The sequence below is a fragment of the Carcharhinus amblyrhynchos genome, unplaced genomic scaffold, assembly GCF_965287045.1.
Source record: "Carcharhinus amblyrhynchos unplaced genomic scaffold, sCarAmb.v2.hapA scaffold_44, whole genome shotgun sequence".
Lineage (NCBI taxonomy): Eukaryota > Metazoa > Chordata > Chondrichthyes > Carcharhiniformes > Carcharhinidae > Carcharhinus > Carcharhinus amblyrhynchos.
In genome coordinates, this window is record NW_027649785.1 from 2,936,221 (window position 1) to 2,957,716 (window position 21,496).

The window sequence follows — 21,496 nt, forward strand, 5'->3', positions numbered from 1 at the left end:
GTTATACAAAACATTGGTAAGGCCACACTTGGAACACTGTATGCAATTCTGGTCATCCTATTATAGAAAGGATGTTGTTAAACTAGAAAGAGTGCAGAAAAGTTTTACTAGGACGCTACCGGGACTTAATGGATTAAGTTTTAAGGAGAGGCTGGATAGATTGGGACTTTTTTCTCTGGAGTGTAGGAGGCTAGGGGTGATCTTATGGAGGTCTATAAAACAATGAGGGGCACAGATCAGCTAGATAGTCAATATCTTTTCCCAAAGGAAGGGGAATCTAAAACTAGAGGGCATAGGTTTAAGGTGAGAGGGGAGAAATACAGAAGTGTCCAGAGGGGCAGTTTTTTCACACAGAGAATGGTGAGTGTCTGGAACAAGCTGCCAGAGATGATCATAGAGGTGGGTACAATTTTGTCTTTTAAAAAGCATTTAGATAGTTACATGGGTACAATGGGTATAGAGGGATATGGGCCAAATGCGGGCAATTGGGATTAGCTTAGGGGCTTTAAAAAAAGAAAGGGCAGCGTGGACAAGTTGTTTCCATGCTGTAAACCACTATGACTCTACCTCTACAATTCTCGAGCTCTGCACTGAATTACTTGGACATGGTTAATGTACAAGTAAGTCTTGACTGTCCCTGCCAACGGCTGAACATTATTTTGGCCTTGCTAACTGGCAAACTCCAGTTGCTCGCCTCGCTGTTCAGTCCAGAGATTGAACCAAAGACTTCCTAATTTATATAGCTCATCTTCTCACTGCCTTAAGCAGCTGGGTGGCACAGTGGTTAGCGCTGCTGTCTCTCCGTGCCAGAGACCTGGGTTCAATTCTGGGTCACTGAGTGGAGTTTGCACATGCTCTCCTTGTCTGCATGGGTCTCCTTTGGGTGCTCTGGCTTTCTCCCACAGTCTAAAGATGTGCATGTTAGGTGGATTAGCCATGGTAAATATGAGTGATATTTGCATTGTGTAATGTGTGGCTTGTATCCGTTGACGCTGCTAAACATTCCTTACATTAATCTTCACAGCTCGTTAAGGGTGAACCCAATCCCAAACCAATAGCCAAAAGAAGTTCAGACAGTAAGCAGGTAAGATTTAGGTAATGGAGAGCATCTAGATGAATTCTTAGAAAAATAGTGGAATACATGATAAAATACAAGGTTTTAGTGATGGGTGCTTTTTTGAGACTGTCTACCATTGAATTGGATCTTTGGAAAATTAGGCATTGTACCTGGAGTTTTTTGATCTGTAATAGCAGTGTGCCAGACCCTTAGTGAATCTTAGAAACTTTACAGCTTGTTTGTTTCTTTGTGTTCCCCTTTCTCTCCTGAGGATTGCTCACTGATCTTCATTTACTTGAACCTACCTCTCTGAGCTTTGATCTGTTGCCGTAATCACTACTGTGGGCCCGAAGACCAAGTCTTAGTGGTTGGTCCAAATGATCTGCCTGACTGCTGACGTTTTTCCATTATTGTCCATAACTGGTTGGGAGGAGGGATCTATGAGCTCCACTAAAAATTTTTTCAGGAGCAGAGCTGTGAAAAGCTTATTTTCTTCCAGAAAGAAGACAAACAGCCAAAGAATGAGCAGAAAGCCAGGAATGAAACCACCGAGGTAATCACTCCTTCGGTAAGTTTGTTTCCCCCATTCCCATTCGCCGCCTCTGTGTCAATTAGTGTGATGTGACTGTCGACTCTTCCCATCCACCACCTTTGCTCTGTGTCTTGGGGCTAACCCGAAAGCTTGCGAGTATATTATCAAATAAATAGGTTGGACTAAAACCTGGTGTTGTCAGAGTTTTTACTGTGTTTACACCAGTCCAACGCCGGCATACCCACATCATTGCTCCTGTAGAGTCAGGGATATATTTACATCTATTTACATAGAAGCTGCAGCACAGGAACAGGCTGGTTGTACTCTACAGTATCCTCCCACCTCTCTTCAGCCAGTCTTAACTCCATTGCTTTCTCCTTGTCTAGCTTGTGTCAAATGCAGTATGCCAGCTGATCCTTGGTTAGCTGTGAGCTGGCAGTAAAGGTTCACAGCATAGTGGAAAGGAGGCCATTTGACTAACTGTGCCGTGCTACTGCTTTGGAGTAATCTCAGATCATTCCTCGTGCTCCATGCTGTCCTGCTCTGTATCTCCTGCTTCAGATATTTATCAACAATTATCCCTTCACCTTGGGTTCCTTGGCTTAAAACTGTTGAAACTATACAGGATTGATATTCAGTTAAAATTTAATTTTTGCTCTGTTTTTATTTTTTCCTTTTTGTTCTGAAGGCATTGATTTGGTGGATAAATGTATGCCATTTCTCAACACGAGTTCAAAAGCATTTCCTGGGGATTAAGCAAGCAGTGATGATAGCTAACAGACTAGAGAATCATACTTGGAGTATAGGCAGCAGAGAATACACACCATGCTGCAATTATCAAACAGAAAGGGATCTTCTGCCCATGCAGAGGTGAAACCTACCCTCACTGCCCTCTTTCTTTGACCTTTACTTTGACAGTGGCTGCATATTGGCACAGTGGTTAGCACTGCTACCTCACAGTGCCAGGGATTGGATGGCAATATTCTGTCCCCCACTCTTAGGGGGAGATTGTCCAGTGTCAATCTTGTACGATGTGTTGGTCAAACCTTTGGGTGGCATTGACTCTTTTTGCCTCACTGAAGAGGATTCCTTGATGGTATAAATGTTTGATTTACTGGTTGTGTTAACTAGTAAATCAAACATTTATACCATCAAGGAATCCTCTTCGGTGAGGCAAAAAGAGTCATGCCACCCAAAGGTCTGACCAACGCATTGTACAAGATTGATACTGGTTGTGTTAACTAGGTAAGTTTTATTATTTAAAGAGCCTATAGATGTGTGTTAAATTGTTTTCTTTGACATGTTTTGCAGGACTCGGTGGCACAGACCTGGGAGGATGCTCCATACTTTTTCATCATTCAGGTCCAAGAGACTGGACTAAAGACTGAAAACAAAAAGTGGAATTTAATCTGTAGGTTTTCAGTACAGCAGTAAAATAATGCATTAATCCCTGACTTCAGCCAAGACACAGGCAGCAAAAGGAATGATGCTGGAGGAAATCATTTTTTAAATCAATTCTGTATTAGCTCCCCCCTTAATACCAGGGCAGCATGGTGGCACAGTGGTTAGCATTGCTGCCTCGCAGCATCAGGGACCCAGGTTTAATTCCCAGCCTTGGGTCACTGACTGTGTGGAGTTTGCGCGTTCTCCCTGTGTCTGTGTGGGTTTCCTCTGGGTGCTCCGGTTTCCTCCCACAGTCCAAAGATGTGCAGGTTAGGCTGACTGGCCATGCTAAATTGACCTTTCGAGTTCGAGGGATTAGCAAGGTAACTCCACGGGTTTAAAGGCATAGGCCTGGGTGGATTGTTGTTGGTTCAGGCTCAGTGGTTCCATGATTCTATCCTAACTGCCACAAACCGTTGCAGGTGATGACGTGAATCCTGTTGTAGCTGTAAGCAGTGGAGCTAAGACGTGAGGAGTGTACATTCTAACAAGAATACTGGTCTTTGATGCAAGATTAGTAATGATCAGTCGTGGGAGATTGGGGTGATGGACCGAGGCCGAGAGTGCAAGGACTTGGAGGTTGATAAAAGTGGGAGGGTAGACACAACTAGCAGGAAGTGATGGTCAGGATGGTCAAAATCAAAATACTGCAGATGCTCGTAACCTTAACATTAACAAAAAGGAAGGGCTGGAAACAGTAGGTGTCTCAGCATCCATACAGCAAGAAAGCAAGCTAGTGTTTCCAACTGATAAACTTTCCATTTTTATCTGCTGTAATATTCGAAGGAAGTAGCATACTGGGGGGAGTAACCTGCTTTGATGTCCTACTAGAGATGTGTGTGTTCGTGCTTACTGTGTATGGTGTAATAATTTCTATATTATAGTCCCTGGTGTGTGAGCATGTGCTGGTATCCACCTGATGAAAAGCTGCTTGCTCTCAGAGTATGTGTGCCTGTAAGCTGGGCCTGTGTACACTTGCAGCTTCTGAACTGATTGCCATCCTGTGCTTTCTCTGTCTTTGCAGTAGAAGTGGAAATGTTGGGACCCCATGGATATATATCTGCAACAGATTGGCCATTAATGATTGTAAGTATTTTGTTAACCTTGACGGTAGCAATTTACTAATAAATCTGATTCTTATAAAGGGTGGCTCCATCTGGTTACATCTGTGTGGGCCAATGGGATGAGAATCCTCAAAACTAAACTGGGCAGTTAAGTTAAAGATGCACATGTAAGTCAGCTGTAAACTTAAACCGTTTTCTAGATATTTTCCAATTCAAAGGACAGGGAGTCGACTCAAATTTAACTTAAATAATATCTTTATTCAATACTTCAGGTCAAATATTCAACATGTACTGGTCATTTGCAACACTTTGACTCACTTAACTTTAACTTAAGCTTTTAACTGTAAACAAATACTATCCATTTGAGCAAACTTAGCCAGGCTTGCTCTCCTCCCTCCTCTGAAGGTGCCTTCAGAGCAGTGTTGTGAAGATGATTCTGAAGTTTTCACTAAAGACAAAGACTCGGACACTATTCTAAAAGTTTCCCGAAAATTCTCCAGCACTCGGGCAATGATACCGGAAACTGGTAACGCTGTTTGATTGTAGCCAATGGAGTTACTCATGAACAATTCCTAAATGTTTGTACCAAACAGCACATTGTTCACACAACCTCACCATATCGGCAATAAGGTGAGAAACTTTAGCACTGGTATGTCTGGCATTTGTTCAATCAACTGACCCTATTTGGTCAGCACAGGAAGTACGAGACAAGTCCTCTCACAGTTGGGGTGATGAGCAGGATTGTGTTTTACCTGTCAGTGTAAAGTGGGGTTGGGCTATGGGGGAGGAAGAGGGTTAAACAAACCTCCTTCTGGAGCTGACCCAGGAAGGGACGGCTTGAGGAAGCAATGACTCAGTACCTTTACAATCAGCATCACCAACAGAACAATTTCATCACTACAGTCAGTGGCACCATTGGTTTTGAAATATGTATTTTTACCTTCAGCTGCAGCATATTGTCATCTTCATCAAAGCAGCAGTCCCTAACATTTTTCAGTCAACTCAGGGCAGCGCAGTGGTTAGCGCTGTTACCCTCACAGCGCCAGGGACCCAGGTTTGATTCCGGCCTTGGGTCACTGTCTATCTGGAGTCTGCATGTTCTCCCCATGTCTGTCTGGTTTTCCTCCAGGTACTCCGGTTTCTTCACACAGTCCAAAAATATGCGGGTTAGGCTGATTGGCTGTGCTAAATTACCCCTTAGTATCGGGGGACTAGCAGGGTAGACACGCGGGGTTACGAGGATAAGGCCTGGGTAAGATTGTGGTCAGTGCCGACTCGATGGGCCAAAAGGCCCCCTTCTGCACTGCAAGGATTCTATCAACTTGGTGTTTGTCATGAATTTCAGTAAATTGAGGAGGGTAGTTATAAAGTTAGTGCTGTAACTAACTGAAGGCATCTACTGGAACAGTCTGGCAATAGCCTTTTGAACTCGCAAAGAGATTTACATAACATTTTATTGTGCTGCTTAAAGCACTTCAATTCAAAAGGTGAAGTTTTATTTTCTTCATTCTTTCATGGGATATGGGTGTCGCCAGCAAGGTCAGTGTTTGTTCAACCCTAATTCCCCTTGAACCGTGTGACTTGCCGCATCCTTTGAGGGCAGTTCAGAATCACCCACATCGCTGTGGTTCTGGAGACCAGGTCTAGCAGATTTTCTTCTGTAAAGGACATTAGTGAACTAGATGGCTTTCTGCAGTGGTTTCCTGATCACCATTACTGTGACTAGCGGTCAGTTCCAGATTATTAACTGAATTTAAATTCCACCAGCTGGTGTGGGATTTGGATCCCTGTTCCTCGGAACATCAGCCTGGGCCTCTGGATTACCAGCTCGGTGATATGTTGTGCCATCAGACTATAGAGTAGCTGCGTTTAAGGGGAAGCTGGATGTACACGAGGGGCAGCTGAATGAACGGGTATGCTGAAAGGATGAGATGAAGGAGTCTTGTGTGGAGCATCGATCTGTTGGCTTGTTGAAATGGAGAGGGCATTTAGCCTCTTGAACATTTTTCACTATTCAGTGAGATCATGGCTGATCTGTCACCTAAGTCCATATGTTGGTCTTTATACTATATCTCAACACCTTTGGCTAACAATTTATCAAACTCAGATTTACAATTAGCATTTAAAATCTAGCTCCCATTGCCATTTGTGGGACAGAGTTTGAAACTTTTATCACCCAATACATTTCCTCATTTCACTCAAAGTGCTGGCTTTAATTCTTTTGACTGCTCTGCCTTAGCCTTGGACTCCCCAACCAGCAGGAATCATTCCTTCCAATCTACCCTATCTCTTCCACTTAATGTCCTGCAAACTTTGTCTAAATCATCGTTTAAATTCCAAGGAGTATAACCCCACTTCATTTAACCTCTCATATCCGTCTAATAAATTTGAGCTGTATTCTTCCTAAGGTGTGGTCTCAGGAACTGATCACAATTCCAGGTGTTGGGGGTTTTGCTGAGTTGAAACATGACTTCAATTACTTTGGATTCTATTCTACTTGAATATAAAGACCTGTTATCCCTACTCCCCATTTCCTTCTGATCAGCACATTTCCAAATCAGGTTTCTCTTTGTTTCTTGTACTTTTAGCTAAAAGTCTCTTTAAGGGACTTCATCAAAAAACTTCTGGAAGTCCAAGTAAATAACATCTATAGACATTTCCCTGGTCAACACTGTTATCTCAAAGAAAATTGGTCAGATATGACCTCCCTTTTACAAAGCCATGTTCTGATAGAATCATACAGTGCAGAAGAGGCCTTTTGGCCCTTTGAGAATGGACTGACACCTGAGAAACACCTGGTCTCGCACCTAATCCCATTTACCAGCTCCTGGCCCGTAGCTTTGAATGCTATGATTGCCAAGTGCCTATCCAGGTACTTTTTAAAGAATTAGACAAGCTGCCTCCACCACCCTCCCAGGCACCACGTTCCAGACCATCACCACCCTCTGGATAAAAATGTATTTTCTCTCATTCCCCTTCTGCCCCTCGCTTTGAACTTGTGTCCCCTCAAGACTGAACAGCTGCTTCTTATCCACCCCATCCATGCCCCTTATTATAGACACCTCAATCAGGCGTCTCCTCAGTCTTCTGTGCTCCATCAGAAACAACCCAAGCCTATCCAACCTTTCTTCGTAACTTAGATGTTGGGTTTTGTAAATGTTTTATAACAATGGAAGTGTGTTTCTCTTCTCTCAGTGATGAAAACAATATGATGGCAGTGAAACACTAGCACTCAGTAAAACAATTAATCCACTACCTTGTTCCCCGTTGCATATCAGTGCCACCTCCAATATCTGCTCCTGCGCTTTTATAAATTCGTGCAGTGACGATATCCACATTCCTGAAGCTCACTTGCTGTTTTTCTTCCTGCAGTTCTACATGGTGATGTGTATCATCTATGTGCTGTACAGCGTTATTTGGCTTTTCCTGCTGCTTTGTCACTGGAAGGATTTGCTGCGGATTCAGTACTGGATTGGTGGGGTCATTCTGCTCGGTATGCTGGAGAAAGCAGTCTTCTATGCAGAGTACCATACAATCTCACAGCAGGGCGTGTCAGGTAAATGACTGTGGACGTTTTGTAATGTAAATTGGGGGCTGGACCAGCAAGTGATGGTGTGTAAATCAGCCACTTCCTGACTGACTGCAGCGTTGTGGGTGCTGGGTGGAATTGTATTGAACCTGGCAGTGACCCTAGCACAGCTGAGAACCTCTGGCATTCTGCACCCTGTGTAAGATGCCAGAGGAACACCAGCCCCTGTTGGCACATACCCCAACACAGCTGCCCGAGAGGCGAGGGGCACTGTGGGAAAATTGATTTTCAGGCCATCCTTGTTCCTGGATTTTCAGAAAAAATTTAAAATGCCAATTTATTCATAAATGGACTTTGAGCAATATGATTTCTTAAGATTGAGCTACGTATTAAAACTGATTCTTGTTTGAAACTCTCGCAGTTCACGGGGCGGTGATCTTTGCAGAGCTGCTGTCAGCTGTGAAACGCACCTTGGCTCGAATCCTGGTCATTATTGCTGGGCTTGGCTATGGTATTGTCAGGTAAGGTGTCTTGTGTACCTGCTGCTTTTTGAGCTACTGTCAGGAAGGGGAGGAGGAGCGGGGACAGGGTGGGGGGCGGGGGGGGGGGGGAGAACAGAGACTTGGTAAAGGTGGGGGAAGGGGGTTGAGATGGGGGAGGGTGAGAGGGAGAAGGGGAGTGGGGAGGGAGCAGCTGGGGGGTGGGAAGAGAAGGGGAATGGAGTTAAGGCATGGGGGAGGTGAGGCGGGGTGGTGGGAGAGAGAGAGGCGTGTTAGGAGCATTGGTAGGAATGAGATGGAGGAGTCAGTCGGGATCGAGATGTGGTGGGAATGGAGGGGGAGGATGATCAAAGGATTGGATAGGATGGACAGTGAGGGCCTTTTTCCTCGGATGGTGATGGCTAACACAAGGGGACATAGCTTTAAATTTAAGGGGTGGTAATTATAGGACGGATGTCAGAGGTAGGTTCTTTACTCAGAGGGTAGTAAGGGTGTGGAATGCCCTGCCTGCAGCAGTTGTGGACTCGCCAACTTTAAGGGTGTTCAAATGGTCAGTGGATAGGCATATGGATAGCATTGGAATAGTTTAGGTTAGAGGGTCATTAGATTGGTTCCACTGGTCGGCGCAACGTCGAGGGCTGAAGGGCCTGTACTGCGCTGTAATGTTCTATGTTCTATGAGTAGGGATGAATAGGAGAAAGGACACTCATCCCAGCCACCCCACACAGTCCCCATGGTTAATCCATCCAAATGACACATCTTGGGACGCTAAGGGGCAATTTAGCACGGCCGATGCACCTAACCTGCACATCTTTTCAGCTGTGGGAAGAAACCTGAGCATCCAGAAGAAACCCACGCAGCCATGGAGAGTGTGCGTGTGGAGTTTGCACAGACGTGCGCGCGCACACACTCTCTGACCCGAGGCTGGTGTTGAACCCACATCCCGGGCACTGTCAGGTAGTAGTGCTAACCACTGTGCAGCCCACACTGAAACCTAAAGTCGTGTCAGAAAATGCTGGAAATGCTCAACATGTCTGGGAACTTCTGTTATGAGAGAAACAAGAGAGAATATTTTGGGTTGATGACCTCTAATCTGAACTGGAACGTGTTTGATTTGTGCTTTGAGAAGTCCTGATTGTGAAAGGGTCTATAGAAATGCAAGTTTTTTTCATATAACCTGCTGATGCTCCAATGCCTAATCTCTAAGGGGAAAGCTAGTTCCTCCCAGCCTTGCTGCACCTTCCTGTTAGAGATGTTCTTGGCAATGGTGACAGTGAAAGTCATTCCTGCTAACATCTTATATTTCCTGTTTTTAAACAGGCCCCGGCTGGGAGCCTCTTCCACTCAAGTCGTTGGCATCAGTTTGCTCTACCTGCTGTTTTCCTCAGTGGAGGGAGTTTTGCGAGTGGCTGTGGTAAGGGCATCTATAAAGATGCTGAACTAGAATTTTTTTCAATGTGGCGGGGGCCAAGAAGAGAATGGCGGGGGTTGGGGTTGGGCAGCGAGGTTTGTTAATCGAGCAGTTTTTCGATGAGAATTTATGAAACCGGCTGTGTTTGTTGTAAATATGTCATTCCTCTCACCAGAACATTAAATTTATTTATTAATCACTAGTAAGGCTGCAATGAAGTTACTGTGAAATTCTCCTAGTCACCACATTCTGATGCCTATTCGGGTCAATGCATCTACCCAGCATGTCTTTCAGACTGTGGGAGGAAACAGGAGCACCCGGAGGAAACCCACACAGACAGTGACCTGTCTGGGAATCGAACCGGGTCCCTGGCGCTGAGGCAGCAGAGCTAACCCCTGTTCCACCGTGCCATCTGTAATTCCTCTAATTCACCAAGCGTATCTGTGTAGCCCCTAGTGTAAACCACAGTGAAATCATTCTGTACGGTTCTGGGTTCTGCACAGTCCGGCTGGCTTAACTAAAGCAGAGACCTTTCTCTTGAACTATGAGCTTTGAAGAGTGGACTATGTCTGACTGCCATTCTGAAATAAGTGGGAGGTTTGATTTCCAGTTAGTCCACACTGCTGAACTTTACATTCTTCTCTTCCCCCATGGCCTCTCCACTCCCCTCAGAGATCCTGGGATGGGCAATAATTGCTGGCTTTGCCATCAATACCCACATTTGGTGACTTTTGTTCTTTAACTGGCACAGCTGAAGTTGTTTTGGGGTGGAGGGGGGAGGAAATCTGTCACGGTGTGCTGCCGGGTACAAGCCCAGATTCAGGTTTGTCTGCTGTACGTCTACACCTGAATAGCAAGGGTAATGATAACTGGAGAAAGTGACCGGTTTATGGAAAGTTCCACAATCCAGACTCCACACTATGTGTAGAAGCTCAAGAATTAACTCAGTGATTTGTCCTGGTGGCAGTGCAATTAAAAAGCTGGTACCAGTAAAAATTGATGCACTGCAGCCCAGAGTGAATCTAGTCAGGAGTGTGTTAGCTCATCTCTGCCAGCTACCCTGTTCCTCAGGTGCTCAGTTCCACTTGCCACTGATGCAGTGAGTCTGGAGGCTTGTGTTGTGCAGTATCTGATGTTCTAATAGGCATGTGACGAGGATCTGTATTGTTGTGATAAAGCATTTTTGTTTCCTTGGGCAGGGGGAACACAAGGTCCCTCAAGGTTATTGTATTCGTCATGTTAACTAACATTCATGTCCCTCTTTAGGAGCATTCTGCAGCAGCCATGACCGTCTGCGAGATTTCTCTTGCACTCATAGACTCCTGTATTGTATGGTGGATATCCTTTTTGTCCCAGTCCTCTCCCTTGGGCCTTCTGTTGTTGACTGATCGGAGATTGTGTTGTGTTATGCGAGTGGACAGAAAGATAGATGGACTGTAATCAGTAATTATAAAGTGGAAAGCACACAAAAGGTCAATCAAGTGTTCGAATAGTCAGATATCTGAAGACCTTGGTAGTCTCAGCCCAACCTGTCTAATCATTGCAGAGCACCAGCCAGTATAAAACATATCCACAGCACACAACCTAGTGCTTTGGCTGACCTGGTTTGCGCTGATGGTTATGTTCCACTTGAGCTGCTTCCACCCTTCCTGATCTAATCCTATCAGCATTCATTTCAGCTCAGAGTGTTAGCACACTTGTAGGGGAGTTGAAAGAGCCCAAAATCTCACCTGTAAATGAGAGGGATTGTGTACATTTCCATCATCCAAGTCTCAGATCTTGGGAGGTATACAAGTTCGTTAAAGGGCATGGGTGAAGTAAGTAGAATATCGTGAGGGGAAATTGCCTCAAGTTAATAAGCGCAGCAAACTCCTTTGTCAATACATTGAGTGAGCTTCCAGGGAGAGTAATGAGGGCAAACCTTGTCATGGTTTAAAGATGCTGCATTTTGAAGCATGTGGAATCTGTTTAAATGGATGAAGTAAGACGTGCTGATTTTATTATGGACATATTTACTTGGGATTGTATGAGTTACTGCTGTCACTATAACCGCGAATGATGGGGCATTGGCCATCAATAAGCAGCTCAAAAAAAATTAACACATAACATTACACGTGTAAAATTTGTGATGACTGTTAGGATGTTGTCATTTCATATTGGAACAGCATGGGACCCTCCAACACAAGGTGAAGCTTTACTGAATCATTAATGACAACACTGGAGGACTTAAACTTGAAACTGCAATGAATTACTGAGATCATTTGTGAATTGAAAGGCTGTTCCCAAAGAGAGACCAAATTCTTGCCTGCTGTGTGCTGGTGTTTTACTGTGTGTGATGCTTTTTCCCCGCTCTTGTGTGTTCTTTTCTGTCTTTCTGTTTCTTAGAATCAGGATGATGTAGTGCTGCTGGCTGCCATTCCCCTTGCTATACTTGACTCTTCACTCTGCTGCTGGATATCCTCTTGCTGTTTGATGCTTGGCTAGTCTGTTAGAGGAAAGAGAAATTTATCTTTAGCTTCATTCATGAACTAAAATCTGCCTGTCTGAAGCCATCGGAAGTTCAAGATCCCCAAAATAGTTTCAATCATTAAAGGTTTACTCCTGCCCAGCAGCAAACCTATTCATATAACACCAAATCCATACATTTCGATTCAATCTTCAGGCAGGTATTGGATTTAATGTCAAATCCTGATCGTCCGTGCCTGCTGTCAAAGTTATAAAGGACGTTACATGAAGGGCCGCATATTAATATACAATTCAAGTCACTGACTAAAAGCAAATTACTGCGGATGCTGGAATCTGAAACCAAAAGAGAAAACACTGGAAAATCAGCTGGCAGCATCTGTAAGGAGAGAACAGAGCTGATGTTTCGAGTCCAGACGACCCTTTGTCAAAGCTAAAAGGCGTAGAAAGTCGTAGATATTGATACTGCGGGGGGAGGGAATGAAAGATGAGTCATAGCCGCAGAAACCAGGGGAAAAGACTGCTAATGGCTGTCCACAGAGAGAATCAAGAGTGTCATAGAAATCATAGAAACGTACAGTACAGAACATAGAACATTACAGCGCGGAACAGGCCCTTCGGCCCACAATGTTGCGCCGACCAGTCTTATTTTTAAAAAAAAACATTGACCCACTAATCTAAACCAATCCCTTTTCGTCCATAAACCTATCCACCAATCTCTTAAACGCCCCCAAACTAGGCGCATTTACAACTGCAGCAGGCAGGGCATTCCAGTCCCTCACCACCCTCTGGGTAAAGAACCTGCCCCTGACATCCGTCCTATAACTACCCCCCCTTAATTTAAAGCCATGCCCCCTCGTGCTAGATTTCTCCATCCGAGGAAACAGGCTATCACCATCCACCCTATCTAAACCTCTAATCATCTTATATGTTTCTATAAGATCCCCTCTTAGCCGCCTTCTTTCCAGTGAAAACAACCCCAAATCCCTCAGTCTCTCCTCATAGGACCTCCCCTGCATACCAGGCAACATCCTGGTAAACCTCCTCTGCACCCTCTCCAAAGCCTCCACATCCTTCCTGTAATGTGGGGACCAGAACTGCACACAGTACTCCAAGAGCGGCCGCACCAGAGTTGTGTACAGTTGCAACATGACGCTGCGACTCCTAAATTCAATCCCCCTACCAATAAACGCCAAGACACCGTACGCCTTCTTAACAACCTTATCTACTTGATTCCCAACTTTCAGGGATCTATGTACACATACACCTAGATCTGTCTGCTCCTCCACTCTATGGGCCATTTGGCCCATTGAGTCTGCACTGACCACAATCCCACTCGAGTCCTACACACTTACCCACTAACCCCTCTAACCTACACATCTCAGGACACTAAGGGGCAATTTTAACATGGCCAATCAACCTAACCTGCACATCTTTGGACTGTGGGAGGAAACTGGAGCATCCGGAGGAAACCCACGCAGGCACGAAAATGTTGCAAACTCCACACAGACAGTGACCCGAGCCGGAATCAAACCCAGGTCCCTGGAGCTGTGAAGCAGCAGTGCTAACCACTGTGCTACCGTCCCACCTGTGCCAGTGTGAATGGCCAGACAGCAGAGAAGCTGTAAGCTGTGACAGATGAAGATGTGTGTGGTGGAGGGGGGAAGGTAGGGGAATTGGCGGGGGGAGAGGGGGTAGGGGAGTTGGGGGGGGGGGAGGTGGGGTAGGGGAATTTTGGGGGGGTAGGGACAGAGGTAGAATATAGAAAAGGGTTAAGTGGGGGTGAGGAAAGGTAAAGGAAGGGGGATGAAGTAGGAGGAAGGAAAGAGTGGGGGGGGGGAAGATTGGGAAGAAAAATGACAAAAGACCATAAAGAAATAAAAGGTAGAGAAAAAAATTAAATAAAATAGAACGAAAACACAAAGATGGAGGTTGGGTAGAGCAAATCAATTGAACTTGTTGAATTTGGTGTTGAGACTGGAAGGCTGTAAAGTGTCTAGCTGGAAGATGAGATGCTGTTCCTCCAGTTTGCGTTGAGTTTCATTGAGGCCAAGAACAGACATGTCAGCATGGGAGCGGGATGGTGTGTTAAAATGGTAAGCAACCAGAAGGTCAGGGTCCTGATTGCACACGGACTGAAGATGCTGAGTCTACACTTGGTCTCTCCGATATAGACAAGACCACATTGGGAGCAGTGAATGCAATAGACCAGGTTGAACCACTGCTAAACCTGGAATGTATGTTTTGGTCCTTGGATGGTGAGCATGAGAGAGGTAAAGGGGCAGGTGTTGCACCTTCTGCAATTGCATGGGAAGATGCCATGAGTGACGGGAGAGGAGTTGGGTATAGTGAAGGAGTGGACTAGGTTATCCCGGAGGGAATGGTCGCTACAGAATGCTGACAGAGGAAGTGAAGGGAAAGATGTGGTTGGTGGTGCATCACGCTGGAGTTGGTGAAAATGGCAAAGGATTTGCATATGGAGGCCAGTAGGGTGAAATGTGAGAACAAAGGGGGACTCTATCCTTGCTCTGGGAGAGAGGGGAGAGGGTGACGGCCATGGCATGGGAGATGGACCACACGCTGTTGAGGGTCCTGTTGACAACTGTAGGTGGGAAATTATGGTTGAGGAAAAAGGAGCACATATTAAAAGCATCACTTTGGAAAGTGACATCACCTGAACAAATGGAGGTGAAGGAGCTGAGAGAAAGGGATGGAGTCCTTACAGGATGTGGGGTGTGAAGAGCTGTAGTCCAGATAGCTGTAGGAGCCAGTGGGCTTCGAATGGATATTGGTGGATAGTCTGCTGCCAGAAATGGATACAGAAAGGTCAAGGAAGGGAAGGGAAGTGTCTGAGATGGACCAGGTGAAGGTGATGGAGCGGGGTGGAAACTGGAAGCAAAGTTGATGAATTTTTTGAGGTCTAGACAAGAGCATCAAACAGCACCAAAATCATCATCGATGTACTGGTAAAGGAGTTGTGGGAGGGGATTTGGATAGGCCTGGAAGAAGGAATGTTCCACATAACCCATAAAAAGATAAGCGTAGTGAGGACCTATGTGGTACCCATTGCTACTGCTTTGATTTGGCTGACTGATCACTGACTGTTCTGTCTACCAAAGTTTAAATTTCCTTCACTTTGTTGGGCTTCCAAGGACTTGTGCTGGAATTTTTCAGTCTGGAAGAGTTCCCCACAGTAAATTTTGACAGGCAATTGCAGATGAGTGTGGTATTTCAATCACATTACTCGCTGGGTTGGCCTATAAATGGAGACTTCAGGGCAGTGCTGTTTGCTGGCACAATGTTGCCTCAGTTCCAGAGATCTGGGTTCAATTCTGGCCTTGGGTGACTGTGTGGAGCTTGCATGTTCTCACTGTGTCTACTCTGGGTGCCCCATTTTCCTCCCATGTTCCAAAGATGTGCAGGTTGTGTGGATTGGCCATGCTAAATTGTCCCTTAGTGTCCAAAGACATTGTAGGTTGGATGGATTAGCCATGGTAAATGTGTGGGATTACAGGAAGAGGGCTTGGGTAAGACGCTTTGCCAGAGTCAGTGCAGACTCGATGGGCCGAATGGCCTCGTCTGCACTGTAGACGTTCTATGATAGCTTTACCAAAACTATCGACGTAAATTCTGTGTTGCCCATTCAGCTTTATCTCGGCTTGCTTCAACACCGTGATCACACATTCTGTCCAAATACTTTTCCAAACAAGATTTGAAATGTAACTTGTAGAGAAATGAACCCAACACAGATTAAAATTCAAGCAGCCTGAGCTTCCCATTGTTAAATACGTGTGTGTGTGTGTGTGATCCTACAGTGTAGAAGGAGGCCATTTGGCCCATTGAGCTTTCGCTGACAACAATCCCACCCAGCCCTATCCCTGTAACCCCACATAGTAACCCTGTCGAGCCCCCTGACACTAAGGGGTAATTTAGCATGGCCAATCAAGCAAACCTGCACAAATTTGGGCTGTGGGAGACAACCGGAGGAAACCCACATAGACACGGGGAGAATGTGGCGCACACAGTGACCTACACTGGAAATTTAATCTGGATTCTTGGCACTGAGAGGCAGCAGTGCTAACCCCTGTGTTACTGTGCCACCTTAAATTGTCATTTACAATGCTTCCTCAAAATGTAGCTTATCCATATTAGTAAAAATAGAGTCTCAATCCTGGGGTCAGGAGAGGCTAGGAAATTGCTGAGGCTCAAGTGGGAGGAGGAGGCGATGCCCTGAGAACTGTCCCACGCCTTTGGGTTGTAAGGAAGCCATCGTGTTCAACCGCTTTGGACAAGATAACATGCTCTGTGGGGAGAGAGCCACCAGTTTAGCTTGAGTTAAATTTGTTTTATGAATTCTCTTATTTCAATTGTAAGTAACTTTATAGATTGTTGAGGTCACACAACATATTCAGATTTTCACACTGAATTGCAGATTTCTGGTACTTAAATTCTTCACAGAAAAGTTTTAAGATTACTACTTAATTTTTGAATTCTCACTTTGCCCCACTCGCTTCCCAGAATTGAAAATTAGAATTAAAAGCACCTTTTCAGTTACTGTCACCATCATCCTATTTTCAAGACTCTGTTGACCTGTGGCCTTTCTGCACCACTCCCCCCTCCCCCCAATCCCCTCAGCCCCCATCCATCCGCCTCCAGTTATATCATGAGTGTTGATTGAGGCCAGGGTATTGGGTGCAGAACTGTAACGGTATCTTACACACAAGGTGGCTGTCCCTATAAAATCAGTCATCACCATGAATACCTGGAATTCCCTCCCTAACGGCACTGTGGGTCAACCCACAGCACATGGACTGCCACGATTTAAGAAGGCAACTCACCACCACCTTCTCAAGGGCAGCTAGGGATGGGCAATAAATGCTGGCCAGCCAGCAACACCCATGTCCCATGAATGAACTTTAAAAAAACACCAGGTGCAGCTTTTAGTCCATGTTTGGTGACTGAGATTAATAAATATAATGAAGACTCCTCTCCTATTGTTAATACTCCTATTAGCAATGCACATGGTTCTTAGCTGAATAGCAGTCAGAATCTAATAACCAATGTTTAGATAGCAACAGCACAGACAAAAAGGCAGAGTGGATGTTTTGGGAATATGGAAGGGAAAGTACTGTGCGACATTGAATGGAAGAGGAAAGAGTCAGCAGTGACTGATGGAGCAGGGTAAAAGAGCGTGTCAGTATCAACGTTCGGTGGAGTGAGGAGAGTTAGCATGTGAGGAGAGCATTAGTTTTGGGCGGAATTGGAAGAGAGTGGTGGTGTTCGGTGTTGGGGATGTTACTTGCAAATATTTTAGACCTACTGTGGGTTACTTAATATGCCTTTTAATTGCATACAGCAAGTGTAAATACACGTTACAATTACACTGCCATCTTCCCTTGCTCATCACAAAAAAAAGGTGAGACAGAAATTTTAATTGCTAACACGTGAGGCTTAGCCCAAATCGAGAAAACCCCCCGCCCCCCCCCCCCCCCATTCTAATTTAAACTTTTGTAACAGACTACATTTTGATAGTATCTGAGGAGGGTGGGAGGGAGAGGACTGGGGGCTTATTGAAGATGATGGATTTTCAGGTCTCTTGCCACCCTAAGGGAAACTGAGTAGGGTGATGCAAGATTTGGGTTGAGTGAGTGACAGCAGTGAGGGGTTAATTGGGTGTCTCGAATATTCGGGACAGTGATGGTGTTCAGAAAAGAGACTGGATAAAGGGAAGGTGAAGAGATAGGAGAAAAGATCCAATTGTCCATGAGAGCATTTTCCTATGGTAAGTTTGATATTGTTTGAATTGTATTGTGAAATATTTCTAGCAAAGATATGGTCTTGCATTGTACCTATTGTACAGTGGTGCTTAAGGTGCTTTGCTAAAAGCTGGCTCTCATTATAATAATGTGAACCTGGATCAAAGTGTGATTGGTTTGAGTTTGTTCCAATGACCTGATTTACTGTTTTAACATTATGAAGCAAGGTTCCTGAGAAATGTTATTGTAGGAACAGGCCTCTTTCATTCTCAATCCATCTCAGTACCAGTTTGTCCCACCAAGATCATAAAACTGTGGTAGCATCATAAAATCAGACCATTCAGCCCATTGAACCTGCACTGACTCCAAGGGCCTACTGTCATAACCCCATGTATTTACCTGCTAATTTCTCTGAAATTAAGGGGCAATTTACCACAGCCAGTCAACTAACCTGCACATCTTTAGAGTGTGGGAGGAAACTGGAGCACCTGAGGCAGACATGGGGAGAACATGCAAACTCCACATAGACAGTCATCTGAGGTTGGAATCGAACCTGGGTCCCTGGCACTGAGGCAGCACTTTGCCACTATACTCTCTTTGCTTTTCCCTGTACTTTAACTTCACTTCTAATTGTGGTAAACCAAATTACCATTTGACAGACAATAGAAAGTTCTGTTTTTGAATGGAGTCCTAACTCCTGTCATCTGTTTTAAGATTAAATCCCTCAGATCACCGCTTATCCTGATGGAGTTCTTTCCTTTACATCTTTCTTCTCCTCTCTCTTCCCCCACCCCTCTGCTCCCTCACTGACAGAAACCACAGGTTTGTGTTAATCTTGTGCTGAATTTTCCAAAACCTTTCCCCAATGAACATTTTACAGATGTGTTAATATATAAAACAAAGGATGTGGTTAGGAGCTGGTTATACTGTGATATAACCTGTTTCTGCAACTTAAATGAGGGGGCTACCTGGCTAAAAATTGATCATAATTATTCTTTCAAACAAATGGTGATTTCCTTGACCTCCATGCACATCTTTGTTAGCCTGTCTCAGACAATGAAGCAGCTGAAACTCCGAAGAGCTCTGATGAAACTCTCATTGTACCGACACTTCACAAACACACTAATATTTGCTGTTTTTGGTAAGTTTGCAGTTGTTGCAGGACATTAAATTGGTGCAATGTTTGAACGTGGTGGCGATGGGTGGTGATGTTTGCACTTGTGCATTGCCTGTCCAGTATTTATTACCCAGGTGGCCTTGTTCATGCCCAGTGTCAGGAGTTATCAGTCCCAAGGTCACAGCTCATTTCATCAGTGTTGAAAATTTCAAAGCAACTAGTTATTCTAATCAAGAGAGCATGATTTGGAAAAGTGTACTAGAATAGCAATTCTCTGTTCATACTAAACTAATTTATTTAGTTAGTAACTTCACTAAATGAAGAAGAGTAAGTATCCAGGCTTCCTGAAAACGCAAAGCTGGGTAGGAATGTTAGCTGTGAAGGGAATGCATACAAGGCTGCAAAGAGATATAGATAATATAAGGCTGTAAGTTGGTAGGTGGGAAGATAATTGGGGAAATCTGACGTTATTCACTTTGGTAATAATAGAAAAGCAGAATTTTTGTTAAAGTGTGAAACTTGTAAACATCGCTGAGACTTGGGTGTACTTGTACAAGGCACATAATGTTAAGTTAATACGAAGCAAGAGTACAGGAGTACAAGAACAAGGAAGTCTTGCTACAATTGTATAGTTTTGGAAATCACATCTAGAGCACCGTGTACAGTTCTGGCCTCCGATCTAAGGAAGAATGCGTGGTAGCACAGTGCCTCACAGTGCCAGGGACCCGGGTTCAGTTACCAGCTCGGGTCACTGTCTGTGTGGAATTTGCATGTTCTCCCCATGCCTGTGTGGGTTTCCTCCGGGTACTCCGGTTTCCCCTCAGTCCAAAGATGTGCGGGTTAGGTGGATTGGCCATGCTAAATTGCCCCTTAATGTCCTCAGGTGCATAGCTTAGAGGGATTAGCGGGGTAAATATATGCTGTTAAGGGGATAGGGCCTGGGTAGTTGTTGCTGGTGCAGGCTCAATGGGCCGAGTGGCAGCCTCCTGCACTGTAGGTTTCTATGATTCTTTCTAAGAATGTACTTGCCTTGGAAGCAAATCATCAAAGGTTCCCTAAACTGGTCCCTAGCTTGAGAGGATTGTTTTGCGATGAGGTATTCAGTAAATTGTGCCTATACCGTAGCATTCTGAAGAATGCAAGGTTATCTGATTGAAGTGTGCAGGATTCTGAAGCAGCTTGATAAGGTTGTCTCCTGACCGAGGAATCTAGAACATGGGGCACAGTCTCCAGGTGAGGGTCAATTATTTAGGACTAAAATAAGAAATTTCTTAACTCAAAAGGGTTGTGAATCTTTGGAATTTTCCCACCCTGGACGTTCGTGAAGGATTCATTCATCTTTGGGTAGATTAATGCTGAAATAGATGTTTGAATTCCAGAATTAGAGACTTTACCCCAGGATAAAATCCTAAAGGGAGATCACAAGAGAGTTCAGTTTCTGATATTCTAACGTGTTAGTTGTAATTGTTAAACACGAGTTATAATGCAGCGTTACATTTGATATAGATTTGTTTCTGAAAAGTTGGGACTATTAGAACAAAGAACAAAGAACAACCCAGCACGGGAAACAGGCCCTTCGGCCCAACGAGCCCGCGCCGCCGCATCGCCCTACACCTATTCTACCCTGCATGTCTACGAATGGGACCCTACTCAGTCAGATTCAGGGAAGAAATAGTGTCAATTTGGTGGAAACCAATTAGCCTAAGAGCACATCTTTGGGGTGTGGGAGGAAACCGGAGCGCCCGGAGGAAACCCACGCAACCACAGGGAGAATGCGCAAACTCCCACAGACACAGGCCCAAATCCATGTATCTGCACAGCTAGCAGTGCTAATCACTGAGCTGTTGTGGCGCCCGTCTATCGGTCCAGGATCAAGCACACACACCGACATGAAGTACTAGGCCACTCCTGGACTTCCAAGAGCAGCCCACGCACAACCCGCCGTGTGCATGCCCCTCGCTTGACACGAGGTGGACCTCCACCTGTGGAATAAAGACAAAACATATTAATCATACAGCCTGCCCTTCCGGTGTCTCCCGAGGTTTAACCCTATTTAATAGCCCCTACCATATCCCTCCATTCTCGTTTCACTCATATGCCTATCTAACTGCATCTTAAACGAGTCCAACGTGCCTGCCTCCACCACCCTACTCGGTAGCGCATTCCAGACCCCCACAACTCTCTGTGTAAAGAACCTTCCTCTTACCTCCAAATTATACCTCCCCCCCCTCACCCTTAAGTGATGACCTCTTGTGTTCGTACCCAGTCTAGGGAGCAGTCTCTCACTATTAACTCTATCTATTCCCTTCAGTATCTTATATACCTCTATCATGTCCCCTCTCAATCTCCTTCTTTCCAAGGAGAATAGCCCCAGTCTCTTCAGTCTCTCCTCGTAACCCAGTCCCCCCATGCCAGGCAACATCCTGGTAAACCTCCTCTGCACCCTTTCCAGAGACTCCACGTCCTTCCGGTAATAAGGTGACCAGAACTGGACGCAGTACTCCAAATGCGGTCTAACCAACGTTCTGTATAACTGAAGCATTAGACGGCAGCTTTTATACTCTAAGCCCCTTCCTATAAAGGCTAACATCCCATAAGCCTTCCTAACAACGTTCTCCACTTGT

General features: G+C 45.0%; 1 protein-coding gene across 1 annotated transcript in view; it reads left to right on the top strand.

Annotated features, from left to right (window-relative positions):
• LOC145337158 (transmembrane protein 87A) overlaps positions 1–21,496 on the top strand; it is a 54,537-nt gene that overhangs the window by 16,704 nt on the left and 16,337 nt on the right. Inside the window, exons 6-14 of the mRNA XM_080181946.1 lie at positions 1,025–1,084; positions 1,557–1,625; positions 2,901–3,000; positions 4,057–4,118; positions 7,469–7,652; positions 8,047–8,146; positions 9,446–9,539; positions 11,922–11,990; positions 18,788–18,896. Coding sequence (XP_080038072.1) covers positions 1,025–1,084; positions 1,557–1,625; positions 2,901–3,000; positions 4,057–4,118; positions 7,469–7,652; positions 8,047–8,146; positions 9,446–9,539; positions 11,922–11,990; positions 18,788–18,896 — 847 coding nt within the window. The remainder of the gene's footprint in view (positions 1–1,024; positions 1,085–1,556; positions 1,626–2,900; positions 3,001–4,056; positions 4,119–7,468; positions 7,653–8,046; positions 8,147–9,445; positions 9,540–11,921; positions 11,991–18,787; positions 18,897–21,496) is intronic.